The sequence below is a fragment of the Mobula birostris genome, chromosome 6 (genome assembly GCF_030028105.1).
Source record: "Mobula birostris isolate sMobBir1 chromosome 6, sMobBir1.hap1, whole genome shotgun sequence".
Classification (NCBI taxonomy): Eukaryota; Metazoa; Chordata; class Chondrichthyes; order Myliobatiformes; family Myliobatidae; genus Mobula; species Mobula birostris.
Genome location: NC_092375.1, coordinates 24,538,190 through 24,564,822, shown reverse-complemented (window position 1 = coordinate 24,564,822; position 26,633 = coordinate 24,538,190). Strand labels below are relative to the sequence as shown.

The following is a 26,633-nucleotide window of genomic DNA, read 5'->3' as shown; positions in this document are numbered from 1 at the left end:
ACTGTTTGCAAACCAGGCCACAAAGCCATCAATCCTGTCATTTTCAAACCAGGCCACAGAGCCATTATTTTCACCACATTCCTCAAAAGCATTCCCTTCCATAATCACTTTTTAGTCCAAATTAATACCTTACAATGTCTTCCTTGAAACAGGAATTGTAACCAGATGTCCATTGGAACTGAAACTAAAAAGAGTTAAAAAGGAGAATGTTTGGAAGGGGAGAATCAGCTACAGGGATTATTCAAAGAAACTCAGCTGCGCAGCTGAGGTTGAAGAAGAAATTGTCAAAGGTATGTTCCAAAACATTGCTCTTTAGGACCATTTGTGGATTAATGATGCATGATAAATTGGGGTTTAACATATTATCACAATACTGTAAAGAGTAGTTTAAAGGAATTGCCAAAAGTATCGTGAGAGCTAGCTACTTACCTTGTGTTTCAAAGTTACATTTTTACTTATTTTCCTAAATATGGAAAATACAGCTCTTCAGCCAATAGCAAGTTCACCATTTTCATTCAGAAAACATCAATAATGTCAGGAGGAATATAGTTTGGGGCGTTGATGTAAATTCCCTTTCACAGAGTCAGTCCATCAAATGCATCTTGTGGTAACCAGTCCCCAATATGATTGTCTCTCAAGATTCAAACGTTCAAGGTACTTTTATTATCAGGTACATATGCAACATACAACCCAGAGATTTGTCTTCCCCACAGTCAACCATGAAGCAAAGAAAACCATTCAAAGCAAGACATCAAGACCCCCCCCCCACCCCTGCAAAAAAAAAACAAATCGTGCAAACAGCGCCAAAAAGAAGAGCAAAAAATATAGAATATAAAACGCAAAATCAAAGTAAGAGTCCAAGCATATTCACTTTAGTTCAGGGTTCATTATCTGCAGACCACCCTGATTCAAAGTCGTCCAAAATAGCAACAAAAGAAGGAGTGACCAGAAAAACATCACAATGTGAACTACAGTGGAATCCACAAATCGCACTGATGAAACCTTGCCCAAGAGCCAGGTTTATGGTGTCATCCTCTGACAGTATTAAGGGAGAAAGAGACCAGTCAAATGCCAGGACCTTCCTCCGGGAATTGTGAGCCAGAGGAGAAGAGAGAGACTGTCGCACGCAGACACCTTTTTCCGGTGAGCCAGAGGAGAAGAGAGAGACCGTCGCACGCAGACACCTTTTTCCGGGGCAGCAGCAAGCGAGAGGGTGGTAGACGGCGCTGAACACTCACCCACCTTCCACACTCACCTCAATGATTTCAATCCTCCTCGGCACTTTAATCAGCGAGAGCAGATGGAGACAAACGTAGGCTCGTACCCCATCTCCAGGCTTCTTGGCCTCGAGGCCAAGCACCTTGTGGAGCACCTTCGGAGATCGCGAAGAGCCAGACTGCTCAGTTAACCCGGAAACACACTATCAAACCGTCATTCACGCAATCCAACAGTAGCAGAGCCACATTTGAAAGACAGAAAAAGGAGGCGTAAAAGAAGTGGAAAGAAGTTTTGTGAACCATCTGGAGGAAGTCACCCTTGGTTTTGGTGTACGTTGACGCCACCTCCATGACTAGTGTAAGGCTAACTGCTCTCTAAGAAAAGATAAGCTGAGATAATATGAAAAAAAATGAAAGCACTATGACAAGAGTTTTTCTGGTCCGAACGTATCCCATGAACAATGAAGAACAGGAAAATTACCTCATTCATCCTGCTGTTTCACACAACTGCAGTATATGCAAGTATCTGGAAGATTGCCTCACATGAGATGCAAATTTACTTTTCATCATCAATGTGGAGAGGTGAAAAAGTCGAGGGTAGCAGGAGGGAAATAATTTGGGAATTCTCCAGCCTTTTTAGAGATTGAAACCAGTCTAGCACTCAAACTTCTACAAATATACTGTAGCAAGCAATCTGACTAACTGGATCACTGTCTTGTATGGTGGGAGCGGGTTTGGGGGTGCTACTGCGCAAGATCGAAATAAGTTGCGAAGAGTTGTAAAATTAGTCAGCTTTATCATGTGTACCAGCCTCCATAGTATCCAAGACATCCTCAAGGAGCGGTGCCTAAGGAAGGCGACTTCCATCACTAAGATCCCCACCACCCAGGACACGCCTTCTTCTCATTGTTACCATCAAGGAGGTACAGAAGCCTGAATCACTCAATGATTCTGGAAGTTTCTTCCCCTTTGCCTTCTGATATTTAAATGAACACTGAACGCATGAATGCTACTTCACTACTTACAAAATTTTTTTTGCACTACCTATTTTAGTCTATTCAATAGACATATATATACTTAATGTAACTCAGCTTCTTCTCTATCATTGTACTGCTGCTGCAAAGTTTCATGACATATGCCAGTGATACTAAATCTGATTCTGATACTGAATTCTGAATGCTCTCAATAGATTAGATTATGAGGACACGCAGTCCTCTTTTATTGTCATTTAGTAATGCATGCATGAAGAAATGATACAATATTCCTCCGGTGTGATATCACAGAAACACAGGACAGACCAAGTCTGAAAAACTAACAAAAAACATATAATTATAACATATAGTTACAACAGTGCAAAAATACCATAACTTGATGAAGAACAGGCCATGGCACAGTAAAAAAGTTCAAAGTCTCTCAAAAGTCCCACATCTCATGCAAACGGGGGAGAAGGAAGAAAACTCTCCCTGCCATGCCTGACCACAGTCTGACTCTGAGTCGTCCGAAAACTTTGAGCTCTGATCAGCCCCCCGACACCGAGTACTGAGCACCACCTCTGCCAAATGCTTCAACCTCAGCGTTGGTCGCCAGCAGCAGGCAAAGCCAGGTATTTTGGGGCCTTCCCTCCAGAGATTCTCGATCGCACAGTAGCAGCGGCAACGAACTGGGCATTTCAGAAATTTCTCCAGATGTTCCTCTGCTTCTCACGTCTGTCTCCATCAAATCAGAATTGTGCACGGCCCCTATTTAACAAATATGATATCATTTCACTGGAGAGCTGCGCACGCTGCGTCACGTCGTCATCTTCTCCTCCCGCCATATAGAACTATGAACTAGTAAATTCAAGAATATCAGTTGTAGTCATGTACTTAATATTAAACCCCATGTATGAAAAGTTTAGCTGAGGTGCTTTCTTGTAAATTTTTATATGTTAATCAATAGGATGTTAATTGCAATGAACAGCAACATGAACAGAAGGTCAGTGCAGTCATGCTTGACTGTCATCACTGGGCCTTGCTGCTCGTCAAAGACATTCTGTAAGTCTTTGCTCTGAGACTGTCCCTGGAGTGGGCTCAGGCATACTGAAAAAATGGGAGTCAGTGTCCCTGCAGATAATGACACCAGGGATCATGCTGGAATGAACAACCATTCCCCTGGTTTTTGCTGTCAATGTCGGGGCAACACAAGATCTGTCTTCATTTTACAAGTTTAATTTACAAGTCAAAGTGTCTTGATTATTGTCTCTAAGTTTGCTAATTGTTTATTTTTATTAAAATGAATGTAATTTGTAACTGTTTGCAGCCCAGAACAGTATTGCCGGGCAAGGAGTAGGAATCAGCGATGAATTGATCAGTCTGGAAATTGAATCCACCATTGTTCCTGACCTGACCTTGATAGACTTGCCAGGAATTGCCCGGGTAGCAGTTGGTAACCAGCCAGTTGATATTGGAGAGCGGGTAATGAGGCCTGACTTCTATCTGATGTTTTGAAATAATGTAGGGAAAAGTACCCCCAAGTTGTTTGTGGAATCTGTATCACAATTATCTTCTGTATTTCCTACTTACAAGTGAAATTGTTCCAAGAATATTTTTAATTGCCTCTAAACCACTTGAGAGTGTCCTGAAGTTATGAAATTTTGGATTTCCTTTATATTTTGTGCATTCACTAGGCTTGATGACAAGACCATAAGCCCATGAGACAGTAGCAGAACTAACCATTCAGCCCATCAAGTCTGCTATGTCATTCCACCATGACTGATCCCAGATCCCACTCAACCCTGTACACCTGCCTGCTCACCATATCCCTTGATGTCCCAAGCAATCAGGAAACTATCAACTTCCTCTTTGAATATACCCACGGGCTTGGCCTGCAGTCTGTGGAAGCACATTCCACAGATTCACCGCTCCTTGAATTAAAAAAATTCCTCCTTACTTCTGCTCTAAAAGTTCACCCCTCAAATATTGAGGCTGAACCCTCTAGTTCTGGATACCCCCACCAGAGAAAACATCCTTTCCACATCCACCTTATCTGGTCCTTCTAACATTCGGTAAGTTTCAATGAGATCCCCACACATTCTTCCTAGTTCCAGTTGAGTACAGGCCCAAAGCTGCCTAACACTCCTCATATGCTAACCCCTTCATTCCTGAAATCATCCTCGTGAACCTTCTTTGGATTCGCTGCAATGATAAAGTATCAGAAACCCCTTTCTGAGATATGGGGCCCAAAACTGTTGGCAATACTCCAAGTGCGTCCTGACTAGTATCTTATAAAGCCTCAGCATTAGGCTAAATATAGCACAATGATTTCCTAGACCAAATCAACTTACCAGTATATTGATGCACCTTACATCATTGTACATCAGTCTGCACTGAGCGTGTCACTCTGTTTAACCTCGGAACCCCACTATGTTTCACTCATTGCCCTGTTGTCCATTGCACATTTACCCGAGTTTGGTTACTTTAGAATGTGTCAATGTCAACCTTTTTATGATTACACAGTTTTGTGGTTTGTTTTATTCCAGATTAAGAAACTTATTAAAAAATTTATTCAGAAACAAGAGACAATTAATCTTGTAGTTGTGCCGTGTAATGTCGACATAGCAACCACAGAAGCACTGAAAATGGCTCAGGAAGTGGATCCTACCGGGGACAGAACTCTGGGTAATTACATATAAATATAGAAGGATTTTCTAGCTTCCGACCATCGGGGAAAGTATTAGCATTGATGGCGGAGATCCTCCTGGTCTCAATGCACTCTATAAGACATAGGAGTAGAATTAACCCATTCAGCCCATCAAATCTGCTCTGTCATTCCATTATCCTCCTCAAACCCATTCTCCCGCTTCTCCTTGTAACCTTTGATGCTCACAATAGTCAAGATCCTATCAACCTCCGTTTTAAATATACCCAATAGATGGCCTCCACAGGTATTCCACAGGTTCACCATCCTGTGGCTAAAGAAATTCCACCTCAGGTTCACCACCCATATGTTGCCAGAGCATAAAACACTCCACTCTCCCATCACCTTTTACACAGCCTGTGGACGGTAACATAAAGCAACCTGTCTTTGAGATCATCTTAAGCAGTGTATTCAATGTCACTGTCCCCAATGCACCATGAAATATTACTTGCTATAACAGTCTTATAGATTATAGTATTAAATAAAATTAAAAATCTACCTTCATCTAATTATCAAAAGTGCTTAGATTTGTTTATGAGCTTCAACCATACCTTGTGTTAGTAGCTTCCAATCCTTTCTCTCCATTCTCACTCTCCTTGTGGATTAGACTCAAACTATTCCAGTGAGCAGGAGACACGGTAATGAGCCTACAAGCACAACCAAAGTAGATGAAGCCTAATTTATTATCATAAAATAGAAAGCACAAAGAATCCACCCAAAATACTATGTAGTAAGTCACAAAGATTTCAGGTCTCACAATACTTAATTGTTGTTGGGGGAACTCCCAACGTGAACGCAGCCTGGTTTCATACATTCAAGCAACTCATGTTTGTTAACGTTGCTCAATAGTTCAATAGTTCCATTTAATATCCGACAAATGTATACAATATACAATCTGAAATTTTTCACAAATATCTATAAAAACAGACGAGTGCCCCAAAGGATGAATGACAGCCCCCCCACTCCCCCTCCCACACACAAGCAGTAGCAAAGCAACAACCCTCCCCCAACCGCACCCACTTCCACAAAAAAGCATCAGCACCCTCCATCCACCAAGCAAGCAATAGCACCACTCCAATAAAGACCATGATCTACTGGACAACAAAAACTAATCGTTCACCTGCCAATTCGACATGCTACTAGCTCTCTCCCCCTCCCTAATAAAGGGAAAAGGAGGTGTCCCCTTTCACAGTGAGAGGGGAGACATAACAAAACAAAACATTGATTTACGGTGTTAAAAGTCTGTTAAAAGGTGGGAGGGGGGGGAGAGAGAGAGAGAAAACAGCCTCCCACAGCTGGTCTGCTGTTCTGATGTTCCGTTCTCTTCCCCAGTGCTTCAGTTGGTGGCACCAGCTTAGAATAAGCCCATCCTCAGGGCTGCGAGACCTCAGAACTGCAAAGGCACGCTGGTCTTCAAGGCCCTATCCTCGGGATATTGAAAAGTGGCCAGTCATGAGCCCTACAGAGCGGTTCCCACGACCACAGTGAACCAAAGTCTGATTATAACTCCAGGTCAGGGTCTTCAACAGAACTCTATCCACACTGAAAGGGAGAAGGAGAGAAGTCAAAGGTAGAAATTAAGCTGCTTTCATAGATGAATGTGAAGGAATCACAATTCGGCACCATCATGACTTTGCCTCCACCTTCATTACGCGTATTATAAATCAATTGAACACTTCAATGGTCACTCCTTATCCATCAGTCCACTAATGTTTTCGGCTTAATATTTCTTTAGTTACAAAACAACGTTAATATTACATATAAGCGATAAGACTGAATCCAGTAAAAGGATCCATCAAGCCAACTTGATGAAGTATCCATCACCCCTAGCTCTCAAAGTGACCAACAGTTATTACAGACATCCTCATGTTAATGATGCCTGAGACTAAGAAAGAATCCAGCTGCTATCAGTGAACATTAGACAGTAACAAACTTTTGGTGTATGATTTGTACAACTACGATACATGCTGCAAGCTCACAGAGTTACATTCACCCAGTATTTTACAAAGTTTAATACAGCTCACTTCTCAAAGTCGATCTTAACACTCCATCAATCAAAACAAATTAATTGTATCACCGTTTCTCTTTCTTTACATTCTAAAGGCATTTTAACTAAACCTGACCTGGTTGACAAAGGAACAGAGAAGAATGTGGTGGACATTGTGAAGAACTTGGTGGTGGAATTGAGTAAGGGTTACATGATTGTTAAGTGTCGAGGCCAGAAAGATATCAATGACAAAATAACACTCAGTGTTGCTATTTTGAAGGAAAAAGCTTTTTTTGAAGACCATGAACAATTCAGGTAAACGATGGGAGACTCATTTTCAATTAATCTCTCAATATTTCTTATTAACTCCTCCATCTTGCTATTTGCTCACAGTCCTTTTTCATATTCTGATTTTATTGTTTATATTAGTGAATTTTTATAATGTCTTTCGTCTCCTTACTATCGGGAGGCAAATTTAATTTCACATTGGAATGGTCAGAGGTTTAGAGTCAAATGTATGTTATTCCCTGGATTTGAACCATTTTGCACTAAGATGGATATTTGAGGCTCTTGGAAATAGTCTAAATTGACTTGGAATAATATTGATATTTCTCCAAAGTCTGACAAAAAAATCAGCCAATAACATTATTTCAAACCATATTTAAAAAAAATACAAATGGCATAATTTATACACAGCAGCTGAGGACAGTGTGGGCTAATGTTGAGTAATGAATTTGCTTGTCATTCAAAAGGAACGTGGCAATGGTAGATAAACTCTCTGGGAAAACAAACAGTGGTTTTCAGGAATCAAAACCACTCAGTCTTTTCTATGTTACATTAATTTTTACTGCAAGGTCAGAGAAGTTTACAAACCAGAAACAGGACCTTAAGACCAACTTGTCCATTCTGGCCTGAACTGATCCCATTTTCCTGCATTAAACCCATGTCCCTCAACTTTCCCTATCCAGCCATTTGTCCGAATATCATTCAAATTTTATAACTGTACCTGTCTCTACCACTTCCTCTGGCAGCTTGTTCTGTACACCCACTATTCCGTGTGGGAAGAATTGGCCCCTCAGATCTCTTTTAAATCTTTCCCCTCTCATCTTAAACTTCCATCCTAAGACTTTGACTATCTACCATATCCATACCCGTCATGAATTGTAAACAAGGAATAAAGATACCCCTCAGCCTCCTTCACTCCACGGAAAGCAGTCCCAGCCTATAGGGTCACTCATTATAAGTCAAACTTTCCAGTCCTGGAAAAATCTTTGTGAATCTTTTTTGCACCTTTTCTAGCTTAATCACATCTTTCCTGTAACATGACAAACAGAACTGCACAGAGTACTCTTAAGTGTGTACTCTTAACCGAAGTTCAAAGTCAATTTAACATAAATGTCACCTGAGATTCATTTCCTCGCATGCAATCACAGTAGATACAGAAAAACAAAACAGGATCAATGAAAAACTACACACAAAGATGGATAAACAACCAATATGTGAAAGATGACAAAAAGTGCAAATACAAAAAGAAAATTAAATAATGATAAGTAATAAATAATATCGAGAGCATGAATTGTAGAGTCTTTGAAAGTGGGTTCATAGGCTTTGGAATCATTTCAGTGTTGTGGTGAGTGAAGTTATCCATGCTGGTTCAGGAGCCTGAAGGCTGAAGGATGACAATTGTTCCTGAACCTGGTGATGTGGGACCTAAGGCTCCTGTACCTCTTTCCCGATGGTAGCAGTGAGAAGAGACCATGGCCTGCATGGTTGGGTCTGTTGTATATTTAATATTTCAATAATATTTGAGTAATCTGTGTGTGTATGTGTGTAAGTTGTGTGTGTTATATACATATACATTTGATTAAGTATTTCTGTCTGTTCAAATAATTAATTACAGGTTATATGTAAAAATACATTAATTGCATAAGTCATCATAATAAGTGGGCGCCTCACTTTAAGTTAACTCAAATTTACACCCATATTTCGGACTCCTTGTGCCTTTCTTTGAATTAGTTTAATGTCTTGAAGTTACAAAACATAACCGGGTCCTTGAGGGTTGAAAGTTGCTACATGACGTCCCCACTCCATTGTCAGTGTCCTCACCATTGAAGGCAAGCTTGCCACGTGCTTCATTCACTGCTCTATCTATCAGGCAATACATGAGCTGGTTGACTAAGGAACAAAGTTGACATGGTGCAGAATGTGTTGATGGAGCTGAGGAAGTGTTACTTACTGTGAGATGGGCAAAATGAAAGGTGTAGATTGCCCAAGTTTGTCAGTTTTCATGCACAGAGAATCAGAAGGAATACACTGGACCTTCCCAGTCATTTATTGCTGGTGGACAATGGGGAGAAAGTGAGGCAAGAACAAAGCAGCAGATGCTGGAAATGTGAAATCGAAGCAGCAGATGATAGAGACACTCAGAGATGATCTGGTTGTCTCTCTTGCCAGGAAGAGAGAGAGACAAACAGAGCATCCCCAGTGGTTTCTGATTTGTGTAAATGGATTGTGTTCAGCCGTAAAAGTAATGCTTGCTCTTCCATCTCCTCCTTTTCTGCTGGAGTTCTGTGTTCCAGCAGCTTACCCTTAGAAACTGGGAATATTGCATTACTGGTGCTGACTGATACAGAGTGATAATATTGACTATTGTATCCCACATCCATAAATAAATATCCTTCAGTTCAGAGTTTATGAGCAGCATGCGGAGGACTCTAAAATCAGTGCTAGGGTTGTCCAGAGTGAAGATGATCCAGAGTGAAGGAGATGCATGGATTTTTCCATGCCTTGTGGTATTACCCGGATCATGGGCGCCTGGCTTATGTTGCTAGTATATTATCATGAGGCTTGTTAGTAAAGTCTCTACACTTCATAAACGTAGCACTTCCCAGTTAAAGCAAACAAAAATAGTTGGATTATTTTGCCATTATCTCATAAAATATCAGTCTTGACTATGACATTCTTTAAAATTTTATTAACTAGGCAATTTTTTGAAGAAGGAAAGGCTGGTATCTCAAATTTGGCTGTTCGGCTAACAAAGGAACTTGTTAACCACATTAATGTAAGTCTTATTCTGTAAACAATCTCAATTTTTGATAATATACATTATGCTCAATTGTATATTTAAGGTAATTCAGCATCACTACCATGAATTTTATGGGGAACTTCGATGAGCCGAAAATCGGTTTTGTTTAACTGGAGCACATTTAGTCCAAGTCAAAGTTCAAGTTTATTGTCATTCTATCATATACATGTATACCACCAGATCAGTGTACAATACAGTACATGTAACTTACACACGACACAGAAAGTAATATTACCACAAATAATAAGGTGCATTTCAGGAATTCTTTTGGATATATTGCAGTTTGAGATCATCTTTGGATTTCTGAACAGTAAGCCTGAATTTGTGGCATTTAACTGATTAAGAGAATCTTTCTGCTGGTGAGCGTTATTCCCTCAGCTAATGTGAGATAACAGGTTAGAAAAAAAAATTGAAGTAGAAGTGAAAGGTTAGTTTTATTTGTCACATGTACATCAAAGGGCGACACTGTAGCATAGTGGTTAGCACAACAATTTACAGTACCGGAGTTGAGGAGTTAAAACCATGAGTTGAAAGTCAAAGGGCAAAAGTTTAGGGGTAACATGAGGGGGAACTTCTTTACTCAGAGAGTGGTAGCTGTGTGGAACGAGCTTCCAGCAGAAGTGGTTGAGGCAGGTTCGATGTTGTCATTTAAAGTTAAATTAGACAGCTATATGGACAGGCAAGGAATAGAGGGTTATGGGCTGAGTGCAGGTCGGTGGGACTAGGTGAGAGTAAGAGTTTGGCACGGACTAGAAGGGCCGAGATGGCCTGTTTCTGTGCAGTAATGGTTATATGGTTACCAGCAACCGGGGTTCAATTCCTGTCACTGCCTGTAAGGAGCAGTGGGAATTGTACGTTCTTGCTGTGACTGCATGATTTTCCTCCCACAGTCCAAAGATGTACCAGTTGGTGGGTTAATTGGTCATTGTAAATTGTCTTGTGATTAACTTGAGATTAAAACATCAAAACATAGTGAAATGCATTGATTTGTGTCAGTGACCAAAACAGTCCACGTATGTGCTGGGGGGGGGGGAGCCCGCAGGTGTTAACATGCTTCTGTCGCCAACATTGCATAACTTACTAACCATAATCTGTATGTCTTTGAATGTGGGAGGAAATTGGAGCACCTCAAGGAAACCCAAATGGCCATGGGTGGAACATACAAACTCCTTACAAACAACACTGGGAGTTGAACCCTGATCTTACAGCTGCTGCTTCTTGATAGGGAAGTGGGAATAGCAAGTTCCTCTGAAAAGGAAGACCCAAGCATAGGACCAGGAATGTGGGATGGGTTAGTGGGATCAAGGGATGGCAGGAAGCAGAAGTTGACATAATCGTGCAGAGGTGCAAAGACTGAGAGTCAAAGATGAGTCATGCAAAAGTACACGTATGCTTAGGTGCAATGAAAAAAATTACTTACAGATCATCAGGTAAGTGGAATATTACTGGGAACGGTGGGCAAATTAGACAACATTAATGGACAGAGCAAGGTTTGTTCTCACTCTCTATGCTATAGTGACAATAAAAGTTAGAGAATCAAGTGTCATATTAGAGGCTGGGGATCTGCACTGAGACACTACGGTAGAGTAGGAATGAGGTCATTCAGACGAGATGATAAAATATGCTCTCTCAAGTGGATTGCCATTGTATGAAATTACCTATTTAACATTCAAGTTCAAAAATATTGCACTGCATTTCAAAACACTCTGGTGGCCATCAGCTCATGCTACAAGCTTCCCTTCAGAGAAGGGGATTGTGGAATAAGCTGGGAAGTAAAAGTGAGGAGTTAGCATCAGAACTGGCAGGCTCACCTTTCCACTTCACACACGGTGATCTTTGCGTAATCCGTCTTTCCAAGAAATCGCTGCCTCAGTTGCGACTGGACGTGGAGAGCAAACTGAACAAATCGTTGGAATCTATGAAGATGCACAACTCTGCGGTCCCCTCTTCTTACAGTGAGAAAATGACATTCATAATCGAGGTAAGGCTCCCTTTATTTAATGGCTACGTTTGGGCTGTTCAACAGCAACATTTGTGAAACACAGAACAGAAAAGCACGATACAGTCTCTTCAGCTCACAATGAACTTTTAAACTACAAGGTCAATCTAACCTTTCCCTCCCTCATAGCCCTCCATTTTTCTACCATTCATGTGCCTATCTAAATATCATAAATGCCCCTAATATATCTGCCCCTACCACTACCCCGGCAGTGCAATCAATGTACTTGCACTCTCTGTAAAAAGAAAACTCTCTCTGACACTACCCCCGTACTTTCCTCCAATCAGCTTAAAAGTAAGTCATCTCATGTTGGCTATTGCCACCCCGGGAGAGATGCTAGCTGTCTCTATCTATGCCTTTTATCATCTTAATCACTTCTATCAAGTTGCCTTTTACCCTAGTTCACTATAAAGACAAAACCCTAGCTCAGTCAACCTTTGATCAAAAGAGATTATTTAATCCAGACAGGATTCCGGTAAATTTCCCCTGCACCCTCTCTGGAGCTTTCACATCTTTCCTATAATGAGGTGACCAGAACTAAATACAATAATCCATGAGTGGTCTAACCGGGGTTATAGAGCTGTAACATTACCCCATGGCCCTTAACTCAGTCCTCTGACTAATGAAGGCCAACACACCATGTGCCATCCTATCAACTAGTGCAGCAAATCCGAGGGGGTCTATGGATGTGGACATCAAGCTCCTTCTATTCCTTCACACTACTAAGAACCTTGTACTCTTCCTTAAAGTACAACCTTCCAAAGTGTATCATTTCATAATTTTACAGATTGAACTGCATCTGGAACTTTTCAGCCCAGTTATTAATGTCCCGCTGTAACCTGTGACAACTTTTTGCACTATCCACAACACCAGTGACATTCGTGTCACCTGCAAAAGTGCTAACCCATCATTACACTTCCTCATTTAAGTCATTCATAAAAATCACAAAAAACAGGGGTCCAAGAATAGACGTCTGTGGAACACCACTAGTCCCAGACCTCCAGGCAGAATATGCTCTATCTACTCGTACACTTTGCCTTGAATTCAAACAGCCAAGTGTCCTTGGATCTCATGCCCCCTGACTTTCTGAAAGAACCTACCATGATTAATCTTGTCAAACACCTCACTAAAATCCATATACACCACATCCACTGCTCTACCTTCATCTATCTCTTTGGCCACTCCCTCAAAGAATACAATTGGGCTTGTGAGGCACAGCCCACCCCTCACAAAGCCACGCTGGCTCATAGATTCCGTCTCTATTCTCTCCAATCATCTCCCTACCACTGGCATAGTTTGATGTATAAACTTTCTTGATTGAAAGAATAACATTTGCCACTGTCCAGTCTTCTGGTATTACTCCTGTGGTCAGTGAAGTCACAAAGATCAACTACTAAATTGTAGCAATCTCTTCCCTCACTTCCCATAGTAGCCCGGAGTACATCTCTTCCAGCCCCGGAGATTTATCTATCCTAATGCTTCTCAAATTTTCCAAGCCAACCTCTTTCTTAACTTCAACATAATAACCCCTCCATGCTGATCTCACATCCATCAACATCCACCTCACTGGTGAGTACCAAAGTAAATTTTTCATTAAGGACCTCTCTCTTATCTCCTCCAACTCATAACACATATTCTCTAATCCAGGTAAATAGTCTCTGCACCCTCTCTGAAGCTTGTACATCCTTACCGTAATGAGGTGATCAGAACTGAACATAATACTGATCACAGTGGGGTTTAACCGGAGTTCTATCGTGATGCAACATTACCTCAGGTATTGAACTTGATCCCCCAGCAAATGAAGGCCAGGTTCCAGTACAGGAATCTGTTTTATACTGACCTCACATTTGTCAAAGACGTACACTGAAGCAAAGTATTCATTCAGGACCTCCTTACCTCCTCTAACTTCAAGCACATGGTTTCTGATCAGTTCTACCCTCACTCTAGTCTTCCTCCTGTTCCTCATGTATGTGTAGAATGCTCTGGGGGTTGCCATAATCCTACTCAGCAAGGACGACTTATGTGCCCTTCTAGCTCTCCTAATTTCTTCTTAAGCTCCTTCCTGGCTACCTCCCAAGAGCCCTCTCTGATTCGTGCTTCCTAAATCTTAAGTATGCTGGCCAAGGACTATTCATAGCCCCTCCTGATTTTCCTAATTCCCTCCTTTAGTTCCTTTCTGGCATTTACTCTTCATGTGCTTCATTTGATTCTAACTTCTGAAGCTTTACATACTTTTCCTTTCTTTTTGAATAAATTCATCACCTCTCTAGACATCCCAAGTCCAAGGTTCTCTTATCTTTCCATCCCCATCCTTCCTTCTAACAGGAGCATACCTTTCACATACTCTGTGCAATTGATCAATAAACACCCTCCACATGTCTGATATGGACTTGCCAGAGAAAGGTGTTCCCAATTAATGCTTCTTAATTCCTGTCTAATGCCCTCGTAATTTTGTCTGACTCCAATTTAAAACTATCCCACTAGGACCATTCTTGTCCTTATCTGTAACTATCCTGAAAGATAAGGAATTGTGCTCTCTGCTCCCTAATTGTTCACCTATTGAAAAGTCAGTTACCCAGCCAGGCTCATTACCTGACACCAGGTCCAGTCTCATTGGACCATCAACAGATTGATTTAAGAAACTTTCTATGATATGCTTAACAAATTCTGCCCCATCTAAACTCCTTGCACTAAGACGGTTCCAGTTTAAATTAGGGAAATTGAAATCTTCCATGACAACAACCCTGTTATTTTTATACATTTCCTTCATCTGATTACTTATCTATTCCTCAATGTCCCGGTGGCTATTGGGGGTCTGTAGTACAATCCCATCAGTGTGATTGCACCCTTCCTGTTCCTGAGTTCCATCCAAATGGACTCAGTGTCTGACCCCTTCATTATGTCTCCCCTGAGAGCAGCTGTGAAATTGTCCCTGATTCGTAGTGAAACTCCACCTCCCACTTCTCTTACTTCCTCCTCTATCTTTTATAAAACTTTGAAAACCTGCTACATTAATTACCCATTCCTCAACCAAGTTTCAGTAATGGCTACAGTGTCATAGTTCAATGTACTGATCCATGCTCTAAGTTCATTACCCTCACCCATTAATATTCATAGCATTAAAATATGCACACTTCAAACTATCGGACACTTCATACCTGTTATTTCGATTTTGGCTTTCAATACTTCCCCTGGCATCTACCTTCTGGTCCGATCCTTCCCTTACTGACCTGGGCTCCAGTTCCTAGACAGCTGCAAAACTAGATTAAATTCTCCCGAGTAGCATCAGCAAACCTCCCGGCCAGGGTTTTGGTTCCCCTCAAGTTCAGGTGTAACCTGTCTCTCTTATACAGGTCACCCCCTTCCCCAGAAAATGCTCCAATGATCCAAGAAGTTGAAACACTGCCCCCGCACCATTTTTACAGCCACTAAGTGCAACTAAGCTTAAAAATGCTTTGTTGATGATTTTCGTTTGTACTCAGTGCCTGAGGCTGCTCGCTTAAAGTGTCCAACAATAATCGGCCAGCTTTGATGGATTCGAGTTGCCCTGATACCGTTCCTCCATGACTGCAATGTCCTGGCAAAACCTTTCACCACGCTCGTCGCTGACAGCTCCAAGACTTTCAGGGAAGAAGTCTAGATGGGAATGCAGAAAATAAATCTTCAGTGAATGTTGCACTTCATGGTTTTTATATGTTGTACATAGTGGAACCAACTGCATGTGGTTTGGTGCTCTGTAGACGCTAAGAAAATTTTCAACAGCATCCTTGAACACCTTCCATGTGATTTTCTGTGGTTCCACTAGAAATTCTTTGAATTGCCTATCATTGATGAACTGTTTTAATTTGTGGACCAACAAAAGTGCCTTCCTTAATCTTGGCATCAGTTATTCTGATTTGAATTATAAATTGAAATAACAAATATGGGCAATTTCAAAAAAAGGATGCATGTTGGGGAAAGTCCATGTTGATTTTCATGATCAGTGGCCCAAAATCCATATATTCAAAGAAATAAGATGCTTACTGTCCAGTGGGCTTGTATACTCTGGAATTTAGAAGGATGAGAGGGGATCTGATTGAAACATATAAGATTATTAAGGGATTGGACACGCTGGAGGCAGGAAGCATGTTCCCGCTGATGGGGGAGTCCAGAACCAGAGGCCACAGTTTAAGAATAAGGGGTAGGCCATTTAGAACGGAGTTGAGGAAAAACTTTTTCACCCAGAGAGTGGTGAATATGTGGAATGCTCTGCCCCAGAAGGCAGTGGAGGCCGAGTCTCTGAATGTTTTCAAGAAAGCGATGGATAGAGCTCTTAAGGATAGCGGAATCAAAGGTTATGGGGATAAGGCAGGAACTGAATACTGATTGTGGATAATTAGCCATGATCACAGTGAATGGAGGTGCTGGCTCGAAGGGCCAAATGACCTACTCCTGCACCTATTGTCTATTGTCAGTGTTACCAGTTACTCCAGCCCAATGCTCTTGAGCAGAGCCACTGATGTCCCCGGGTACGATAGGGTCTTTTAAAAGACTTTTGGATAGGTACATGGAGCTTAGAAAAATAGAGGGCTATAGGTAAGCCTAGTAATTTCTAAGGTAGGAACATGTTCGGCACAACTCTGTGGGCCGAAGGGCCTGTATCGTGCTGTAGGTTTTCTATGTTCCTATGAAATTCTCCCTCTGTGTACCAAACTACCCTCTCCACCCCACTTTTCTCTACCCATAATCCATTAACAAAACCTACCCTCATTAAATTGCATGTACTAGTCACACAATGAATCTCCCACCATTGGTCAGCCTGCAGTCTGAAAGCCAATGATCTGACATTCAAGTCTTAAAAGTTTCACTTGGAAAAGGAGTTCTGGGTACAACAATGCCTTGCAGTGGTCTTTTTTGTTTTATTCTTTCCTTAATGGTTATGCCAGTAATTTTACAAACCTTGTCATTTCATCACAGAAAATCAATGATTTCTGCAACCATGTTAAAAGTTTGACTTCAGGGGAGGAACCACATGACCAGACAAAAGAAGAAAGGTACATCACCAAAGTGCGAAAGGAGTTTGCGACATGGAATTCATTCCTGGCAAAGAGAATATCAGACTGTGAGTAGAATAATCACTGGAGTTACCTTATTTAATTGACTATTGTGGCTGTATGATCTAGTTTTCTGATTAAATGTAATCTAACGGGCTAATGTTGAAAGGTATCTCACACAATATGCTGGAGGAATTCAGCAGGCCAGTCAATATCTATGGAAAAGAATAAACAGTTGATGTTTTGGGCTGAGACCCTTCATCAGGACTGGGAAAAAAGATGAGAAGTTAGAGCAAGAAGGTGGGGGGAGGAGAGGAAGAAGTACAAGGTGGGAGGTGATAGGTGAACTGGGAGAGGGGGAGGGGTGAAGTGAAGAGCTGAGAAGTTGATTGGAGAAAGAGGTAAAGGGCTGGAGAAAGGGGAATCTGATAGGAGAGGGTAGAAGACCATGGAAGAAAGGGAAGGGGGAGGAGCACCAGAGGGAGGTGATGGGCAGGCAAGAAGATGAGGTGAGAGAGGGGAACAGGAATGGGAATGGTGAAGGAGGAGGCAATTACCAGAGGTTTGAGAAATCAATGTTCATGCCATCAGTCTGGAAGCTACCCAGATGGAATAGAAGGTGTTGCTCCTCCAATCTGAGTGTGGCCGCATTGTGGCAGTAGAGGAGGCCATGGACTGACATCTTCCTGCTTCTGGTTATTTGCGTTGCAAGGGTCATTTGGAAAAAGGTCAGGCGGAGAGACATTCTGTATCAGTCATTAGGAAAAACAGGGAGGCACCTTACCTATGCTTGTTTCTGTCTGGCTTACCCTGCCCTGAGGCGCTACCTAGTACTCTGTTAACCAGGGCAGTTCGTTCCGTGCCTGAATCATCAGTGAGTAAATCAGTGCCCTCTCAGGGTAAGGAAGGAATGTACACACAGAGATGCAAGTGATTCCGCAGGCACTGGAAATCAGGAGCAACACACACAAAGTGCTGGAGGAGCTCAGCAGGTCAGATTCAGATTATTATATATGTTGAAACATACAACATATGTGTCATTTGTGTTAACCATCACAACCTAGGGATGTGCTGGGGGCAGCCTCCACGTGTCGCCACACATTCCAGCACTGAGGTCAGTACTTTTAATGAGGGGTTTTGCCCGAAATGTGGACTGTTCACTTCCACCCATTGACCTTCTGAATTCCTCCAGCATTGATTTTTGACAATACTGCCTCTGTAGGTAGTTGATGAAAATTGCTTTTACTGTAATTACAGAAATTAAAGAAATAATTTTATTTGTAGCTTTAAATAGTTTTAATTTTTTTTTGCAATTATTTGTCACTGCTTTGAATTTGCTGTTCCTATTTTCTTTCACTGTGCACTGTAAATCAAAATTCATTGTAGTTTTTATGTAATGACCGGAAAAGGAGAGGGGCTGCTGAGTAAGTGGTCTGCTGCCAAGGGGCAGTGGCCAAAAAAAGTTTGGGAACCACTGATCTATATATTGCCTTTTGAATGGAATATTGTAAAAGAATATGAGTCTTACATCTTCTTTCGCTGGCAGTCCGAGACTATGTCCGTGACGAAGTTCTCCAATATGAAAATCTTTACCGTGGAAGAGAGCTGCCTGGATTCATCAACTACAAAACCTTCGAATCTCTTATGAAGAAAGAGATTGCACAACTGGAAGATCCAGCGATTAGAAAAATGAGGCGTATTACTGGTATGTGACTGCTATGCATGAGGTGCACAACTTTGAACTGTAAGAATACTGGCTATTCTAATGAGAATATTCATCAAAGGTTTTGGTAATTGCTTCATTCTTGTCACACGTACCAAGAAATAGTGAAAAGCTGTTGTTTGGATGCACTTCAGTCAGGCCAGTCCATGGATCAAGGCAGCACAGAAGTAAATGATATAACAATGCAGAATATAGCATTATAATTTTCCAGAAAATGCAGTGCAGACAGAGAAAGCACATGGGCCATGGTGAGGTGGACTGAGGGATCAAGAGCTTATCATGCAAGAGATCCTTTATCATTCAAGAGTCTTTTAACAGGGTAGAACCTGTTCTTCAGGCTGATGCACTGTGTTCTCAGCTTTTGTCTCTTCTCTCCAATGGGAGAGGGGAGAAGAGAGAATGAGCAGGATGGAGGGGTCCTTGATAATGTTGTCCACTTTCCCAAGACAGCGGAAAAAGCAGACTTAGTCAATGGAGAGGAGGTGGATGTCACCACCTAAATTCACCAGTGGTAGGTGTACCTGGGCTGAAATTTACCTTCCTGTCTATGTATTGACCTCATTGGAAACAAATGTGGGAGTGACAAAAACCAGTGGCTAAACTTCTGGTAGTTTTTTAACGATAGTGGCCAAAGACCCCTCCCCCCAGAATCATATTAAGAAGGAGCCTAAGATTTCTTCAACTCTTTAAAGGAGCTTTCCAGCACATTTCATCTTCCTCTCTCCAGCAGATCCACTAGCTTCAGTCTTAGTTCATTTATTCTTGCTGAGATAGTTATACTGAAGTAGTTGAACCTGTCTTGTAGACCGATATCATCTCAGTCTTGTGTTCTTTCTCTGTCTCTGCTTGGATCCCTACAGCGATATACCCTTGTGCGGTCGACCTTTGAATGTCCACGAAGAGCCCAGAGTAATAATAAAATACTCAATGATATGGTCATAAGACATAAGAGCAGAATTAGCCCATTTGCCCCATCGAGTCTGTTATGGCAATTTATTATCCCTCTCAACCTCATTTTTCTGCCTTCTCCCAGTAACCTTTGATGCCCATATTAACAAGGACTTAGCCACCTCCACTTTAAACATACCCAATGCCTTGATCTCCAGAGCCGCTTGTGGCAATGAATTCCACAGATTCACCACCCCTTGGCAAGAAATTCCTCTTCATCCCTGTTCTAAAGGGGTATCCTTCTATTCCTAATCTGTGCCCTCTGGTCCTAGACTACCCCACTATAGGGAACATCCTCTCCACATCCACTTTATCTAGGCCTTTCAATATTCAACAGGTTTCAATGGAAGCCCCCTCATTCTTCAGAACTCCAGCAAGTACAGGCCTAGAGCATCTGACACCCCTCTTACGTTACCTCTTTTATTCCTGGGATTAATCTTGTGAACCTCCTTTGGACATTCCCCAATGTCCACTCATCCCTTCTTCGAAGAGAACCCCAAAATTGCTCTCAGTACTCCAAGTGTGAGTAATATCAACATTAAAGTCATTTTTTTTTAAACTAAACACAAAATAATCTGCAGATGCTGGGGTCAAAGCAACACTCACAACACGCTGGAGGAACTCAGGTCGGGCAGCGTCCGTGGAAAAGATCGGTCGACGTTTTGGGCCGGAACCCTTCGTCAGGACTGTAGGGGGGAAGGGGCAGAGGCCCTATAAAGAAGGTAGGGAGGAGGGTGGGAAGGAGAAGGCTTGTAGGTTCCAGGTGAAGAACCAGTAAGGGGAAAGATAAAGGGGTGAGGGAAGGGAAGCAGGGAGGTGATAGGCAGGAAAGGTGAAGAAAGAATAGGGAAAACACAATGGGTAGTAGAAGGAGGCGGAACTAAGAGGGAGGAGGTAGGCAGCTGGGGGAGGGGGCAGAAACCCGACGCAGATTGGGGGACCGCTTCGTCGAGCACCTCTGCTCCGTCCGCCAAAAGAGACAGGATCTCCCGGTTGCCACCCACTTCAACTCTGCTTCCCACTTCCATTCAGATATGTCCATACTTGGCCTCCTCTACTGCCATGATGAGGCTAAACTCAGGTTGGAGGAGCAACACCTCATATACCGTCAAGGTATTCTCCAGCTCCTTGGTATGAACATAGAATTCTCCAACTTCCGGTAATTCCCTCCCCCTCCCTTCCCCTATCCCTATGTCTCTCTGCCCCCTCCCCCAGCTGCCTACCTCCTCCCTCGTGGTTCCGCCTCCTTCTACTACCCATTGTGTTTTCCCTATTCTTTCTTCACCTTTCCTGCCTATCACCTCCCTGCTTCCCCTTCCCCACCCCCTTATCTTTCCCCTTACTGGTTCCTCACCTGGAACCTACCAGCCTTCTCCTTCCCACCCTCCCCCCACCTTCTTTATAGGGCCTCTGCCCCTTCCCCCTACAGTCCTGACGAAGGGTTCTGGCCCGAAATGTCGACCGATCTTTTCCACGGATGCTGCCCGACCTGCTGAGTTCCTCCAGCGTGTTGTGGGTGTTATTTTTTTAAACTAACCATTTGTTAGAATCAATTAACCTGTGGCTATGAACAAGGGAGGGTGTACAGAAGAAAAAACGTGAGAAAGAGTTTTGTAAGAGAAATGCATTCAAATCGCTATTTTAAGCCTTTATTCGCATCATTTGCCAAAGCAACTAAAACAAAATGGTGACATTTTCTTTTAGTTGATTCAGGGTAACTTGGCGGTGGGTTTGAAAGTGACTTTTGTCCTCTGTTCTGTTCTAGAGATCACAAGGGAAGCTCTTTTACATGTCGCTGAGCAACATTTCAGTGCCTTCTACAACCTTTACAAAGTTGCCAAGGTACAGTATTTATGTACACGTACCTTCTGCCTACTGTTAGTCAGAGAAACAGGGGAGAATTTGAGGAATGGGTAGGAGGGTGGTAGAAGTTCCTGCCAATTGCAAACCATTTCTTGCCCAATTACATTCCCATTGTTTTCTCCATAGGAACATTGGAACAAACACAGGCCATTCATCCCATTGTTGCTGGCCCCCTTTTCTAATGCTTCAGTCAAGCCAATGACAAAATAAGATGAATGGCTTCCCCCATGTCATAAATTTCTATGATTCAATGGCTGTTCTCTACCACAACTCCATATACTGCCCATGCTTCCATATCTGTCAATAATGCTACCCAACAAATTTCAAATCATCTTGATGACATGCCCTCATTTATTATCATGCATGTGATCAAATCAATCTCTCTCTCTGTCTCTCTCTCGCTCTCGCTCTCTCTCATACCACATGCTCATCACATGCCAACCACACACACTGCAGGAAAGCGTAGAATTTCTCAATGCATGTTACAATTGCATAGAGATGCTGGGCTTGATTTTTCATTTTGGCACTTTTGGCAATATGCATGAAGACTTCAAAATACAAAATAGAGTTTTTGCATTCTGATCCTCAACCAAATCATTGAAAAGATGAGGCACCATTATGGGTCCCCCTGCACCCTCAATCATACTGTAAATTCCTTAACCGTGAATCAAGTACATCTTCAGTGTTGAGTAATTGTATTATGGAAAATGGGCTGAGGTGTTGGAAGCTGAAGGCTCACACATACTTTAAGAACAGCTTCTTCTTACCATCTGCCGTCAGATTTCTGAAGGGTCCATGAACCCACAAACATCACCCTGCTTTTCCTTTGACACGAAGAAATCTGCAGATGCTGGAAATTCAAGCAACACACAAAAAAATGCTGGTGAACGCAGCAGGCCAGGCAGCATCTAAAGGAAGCGGTACAGTCGACGTTTGGGGCCGGGACCCTTCGTCAGAACTAACTGAAAGAACTAACTGTTAGTCCTGACAAAGGGTCTCGGTCCGAAACGTCGACTGTACCTCTTCCTATAGATGCTGCCTGGCCTGCTGCGTTCACCAGCATTTTTTGTGTGTGCTGCTTTTCTTTTCCTTTTTTTTTTGCATTATTTATTTTGTCATTTATAGTAACTTTGTCTTTGCACTGTACTGCTGCCGCAAAATAACAAATTTAATGTCATTTTAGTTAGTGATAAGAAATCTAATTCTGATTTTAAACTCTTTTGCTCATCCTATTTGGGTGTAATTGGGCCAAAGGCTTCCATGCCTGGCGAATATATGTGTCTATCCAAATGCCTGTTAAATGTGCTAATTGTATCTGATATCACCATTGAATTTTCCATCGGCAGGTAATCTATATTCTCTTGTGTTCTCTTTCAACACATTCAGCTATCCACCTAGATTTCTCCTCCTTTTCTTTTCCCATCCCTCTCCTCACAACCACCCCCTGCTTTGTTCCTTCTGCTCATCACCCTCCCTACATCTGGTTCCACCTGTCATCTGCTCTTTTCTTGTACTGCTAAATTCTGGCAATCTTTCCTGTTTCCTCAGTGCCTGTGGAGATTCTCAACTTGAAACATCAACCTGTACATTAGGGCTCCAGGAATGCTGTATGACCTTAAGAATTGTTAACGGCATTTGGCATTTCTTCTTAATCCCTAATCCGTTGTTCCTTTTCTAAATAAACTTAGATCCTGTTCCTTACAACTTCCTCCAACTGTCACTGGTCTCAGGAGCCTGTCATTTCATCTTCTGGTACCTCACCTGTAGTTAATGAAGATGCAAAAATCTGTATCAGGGATCTAGTTATCATGTTCCTCTTCCCGCATGGCATTTTGGGATAGATCTTACTTGGTCCTGGGGGTTTGTCCAACCTTGTGTGTGTTCCCAGACCTTTAATGCCTCCATCTTCTAAATTTCCTGTTCTTAAGTATTCTTTCCTTCTTGGTCACAAGTTGCTTTTCAGTATTTTTTTTTCATACCTGCACCTTGCTATCAAGGTCCTTGAGCAGGTCGTAGAGAGTTACCTTATTAAAACTGTACATTGTTTCTGGTGAGGGTTCCCCCCACCCACCCCACTGCCACCTTCCCATGGTGGTGTTATGACAGGAATTCCAGGATTAACGATGCTGTCCAACTCAGAATGGGAACTGTAAGCAGCAGTATTCACCTACACCCCTGGTCCTTGTTCCTCTTGGTGATAGAGATGGTGGGAATGGGGAGGAGCTGTTGGAGTGGGCTGGAAAGGTAACTGTGATGTATTGTGTTGATGGTGGTTTTCCAGTTTCGTAGAGCATAAAACTGTTTTAGACACTAAATTTTCCCGCTGGAAAGTGGGCCTTGAGCTGACTATTTCTGCTATTTTTGTCTTTACGTACAGGTCAAAATTGCAACTCTCAGCTATGAGCAAGAACATGAAGCAGAGAAGTTTCTGCATGCCCAGTTTAAGGTCGAGAGCACGGTGTACTGTCAGGATAGTCTCTATAGCGAAGGCCTGAGTAAATTGAAAGGCAACCAACTATGGAACCATGGAAATATCAGCCTCAAAGAAATGTCATTTCATTTAGAAACATATTACAAGGTAAACATATCGTAATAATAATGAAGCACATTTGTAACTGTTCAGTATGTTCTAGCTACTGGTGGGCTATTTCCTCCTTGCTCGCAGTAATACATTGTTGAAAGAGTTTGCTGTGACATGAGGAAACAGTTGCATTCTACACAGTGAGTTGAATTTTCTTGCATTGATCTGCTTAGAGGTTAACAGCAGATTCACAGGAACATAGGAAGAGACTCCCAACTCTGTTCCAACTGCAGCTTGTGGTCTCCTACTCACCTCTGACCCACATGCCCTAACACCATCCTTTATAAAGAACTATCAATGCCATCCGCAAAAGGAAGCTCCAGATTATATTAGCCCCTTTGTAGGAAAACTCATTCTTGAAAACTTTAGCTCTGAATTTAGGACTCGCTAATCTGTAAGAGTGCACAGGGAAGTTTTGCTTCATTTTCATTTTTCCATTATTTTTATTCTCAACTCCCTAGATTGCCTCTAATCGACTGGCTGACCAGGTTCCCATGGTCATACGTTGCTACATTTTAAATGAAATGGCGAATAAGGTACGGATGGCAATGCTACAGCTCATCCAAGAGAGGGATCACATCAATGAATATCTGATGGAAGATCAAGATGTACAGAGAAAGAGAGACGACCTTAAATGCAGAATAGAGCGATTGAGAAAAGCCCAGAAGATATTGCTTGAATTTGGTTAAATAATTTGAATGCAGTCAGTACCACGAAAATGCATACATATTTCATTTGCTAATTTCTTCATTCTGTTTGGTCCTGAAGTCAAAAGTCACACCATGTTACAATCCTGTGTAACTGTAAATATTGTCAACCTATTCACTTAAATTAGAAGAACTTAAGGATCTTCCTCGCCCAATTTCAATACACCTGGTCTTCCTTCTGGATAATTTCCTCTTCCCTGTTCTGACTGAAGTTAGCTGACCCAGGAAGTCATAGATTGAATTTCCATTAACTGCATATTGAGCTGCTCAATATATAAACTAGTTTAAGCTGCCTAGAAACTTTTAATTATCTTTAATACACCAGATGTAATATCACAGAGTATTCCAAGTATTTACATTCTGTATAATATTTCAGATGTTGCATTGAGGTAAAGACTGAACTTAAAGCAAATAGATAATTATCAGTTATGTTCAAAAGGATATATAGAAGGAGAGTGGGAATTAGTGCTTGACTTGTTTTCTTCATTGCACTATTAGATTTACTGTAGTGTGGTCCCTCCCGATGGGTCGGTAAGCTACTTCTTTAGACTGTAATTCAATGTTGCACAAAGCGCTTTACATTTTTGCTAAGTTATAACCGAACAAACTTCAGTTTCATAATTGGTAATTTTTGTATGTTCAGTGATAAATTGATAAATCCTTGGATCTTCAAGATCAAAAGAAATCAATGTACATTGGGGTTGTGCTGTTTCTTTTTAAGGTCTGTTCAAGGGTGTCAAAATGTCTTTCATCACCAATGTAAACTGTTAGAATCAGGATTAATATCACCGACATATGTCGTGAAATTTGTTAACTTTGCGGCAGCAGTACAATGCAATACATAATAAATGTGTGTGAGATAGAGGTCACTTGCAGCACTCACTTCTGCACGTTCAGTTAAACATGGACAAAGAGTACCACAGGGGACTGGTGAACTTGCACAGATTTGATGACCAAAGATGTATTGTTCATCCACTGACTTATAAAGTACCCACCTGGTACAACATTTATCTAATAGAAGATGGTGCTAAAGAACATTTGCAGTGTAGTTTTAAAAGAGGAAAAAAAATCTCACTATCTCCAACCTTAAATTTCTGTAACTGGCCAAGTCTTTGCTTCCACATAGGATTCAACATCAGCAGATTCAGAAACAGTTATTACCCTACAAACGTCTGCCTCCTGAACCAGCATGAAGATTTTTTGACCTATGCTTAGTAGATGAATCTTTCATGATATGGTGAGACTGTACACATGACTCATTCTGTGATAAACATGGCTATTAATATGTAGTATAGCCAGAACCTTTCAAAAGTTGCATTTAAATAGCATCCATTCTACATCGTAATGTGGCCAGTTTGTACTTTGAGATAGTTGCTTACTGCGCAATTTAAGTCTGTCTTGAATGTCGCACTGGTGATCATACTGCCTGTGGTCTTGGGAAGAGTAAGATCATGGCCTGCCCTTGAAGCAGGATGAAAGGGGAGGTAGGAGAGGGTGAAAGAAATTGGAGAGATGAAAGCACCAACTGATAGGCTATCCTTGTCAAGTTATTTGGGGGACAATTTTTTCACCTGGCCCATATGGAGAAATCTCAGGTGTTCTAATGCAAAAAGTGGTCACTGAGTTGTGTTACCTGTGCCAGTCACAATTAGAACAATATAGCATAGTACAGGCCACTCAGCCCACAATATTGTGCCAACCTTTTAGCCTGCTCCAAGAGCAATCTAATCCTTCTCTCCAATATAGCTCTGCATGTATCTGTCTTCCATGTGCCTATATAAGAGTCTCTTAAATATCCTTAAATGTATCTGCTTT

The 26,633-nt window shown here is 41.8% G+C and overlaps 1 protein-coding gene across 4 annotated transcripts in view; it reads left to right on the top strand.

Moving 5' to 3' along the window:
* LOC140198865 (interferon-induced GTP-binding protein Mx3-like) overlaps nucleotides 1-26,343 on the top strand; it is a 44,742-nt gene extending 18,399 nt beyond the window's left edge. For 3 of the 4 annotated variants that reach the window (XM_072260032.1, XM_072260034.1, XM_072260033.1), the window contains exons 6-16: nucleotides 153-290; nucleotides 3,516-3,670; nucleotides 4,735-4,873; nucleotides 6,996-7,194; nucleotides 9,862-9,940; nucleotides 11,823-11,945; nucleotides 16,920-17,064; nucleotides 18,543-18,701; nucleotides 21,433-21,509; nucleotides 23,908-24,108; nucleotides 24,573-26,343. In XM_072260032.1, coding sequence (XP_072116133.1) covers nucleotides 153-290; nucleotides 3,516-3,670; nucleotides 4,735-4,873; nucleotides 6,996-7,194; nucleotides 9,862-9,940; nucleotides 11,823-11,945; nucleotides 16,920-17,064; nucleotides 18,543-18,701; nucleotides 21,433-21,509; nucleotides 23,908-24,108; nucleotides 24,573-24,800 — 1,643 coding nt within the window. In that variant the 3' untranslated portion in view covers nucleotides 24,801-26,343. The remainder of the gene's footprint in view (nucleotides 1-152; nucleotides 291-3,515; nucleotides 3,671-4,734; nucleotides 4,874-6,995; nucleotides 7,195-9,861; nucleotides 9,941-11,822; nucleotides 11,946-16,919; nucleotides 17,065-18,542; nucleotides 18,702-21,432; nucleotides 21,510-23,907; nucleotides 24,109-24,572) is intronic. The other variant, XM_072260035.1, reaches the window with a different exon arrangement.
* The last annotated feature ends 290 nt before the right edge of the window (nucleotides 26,344-26,633 follow it).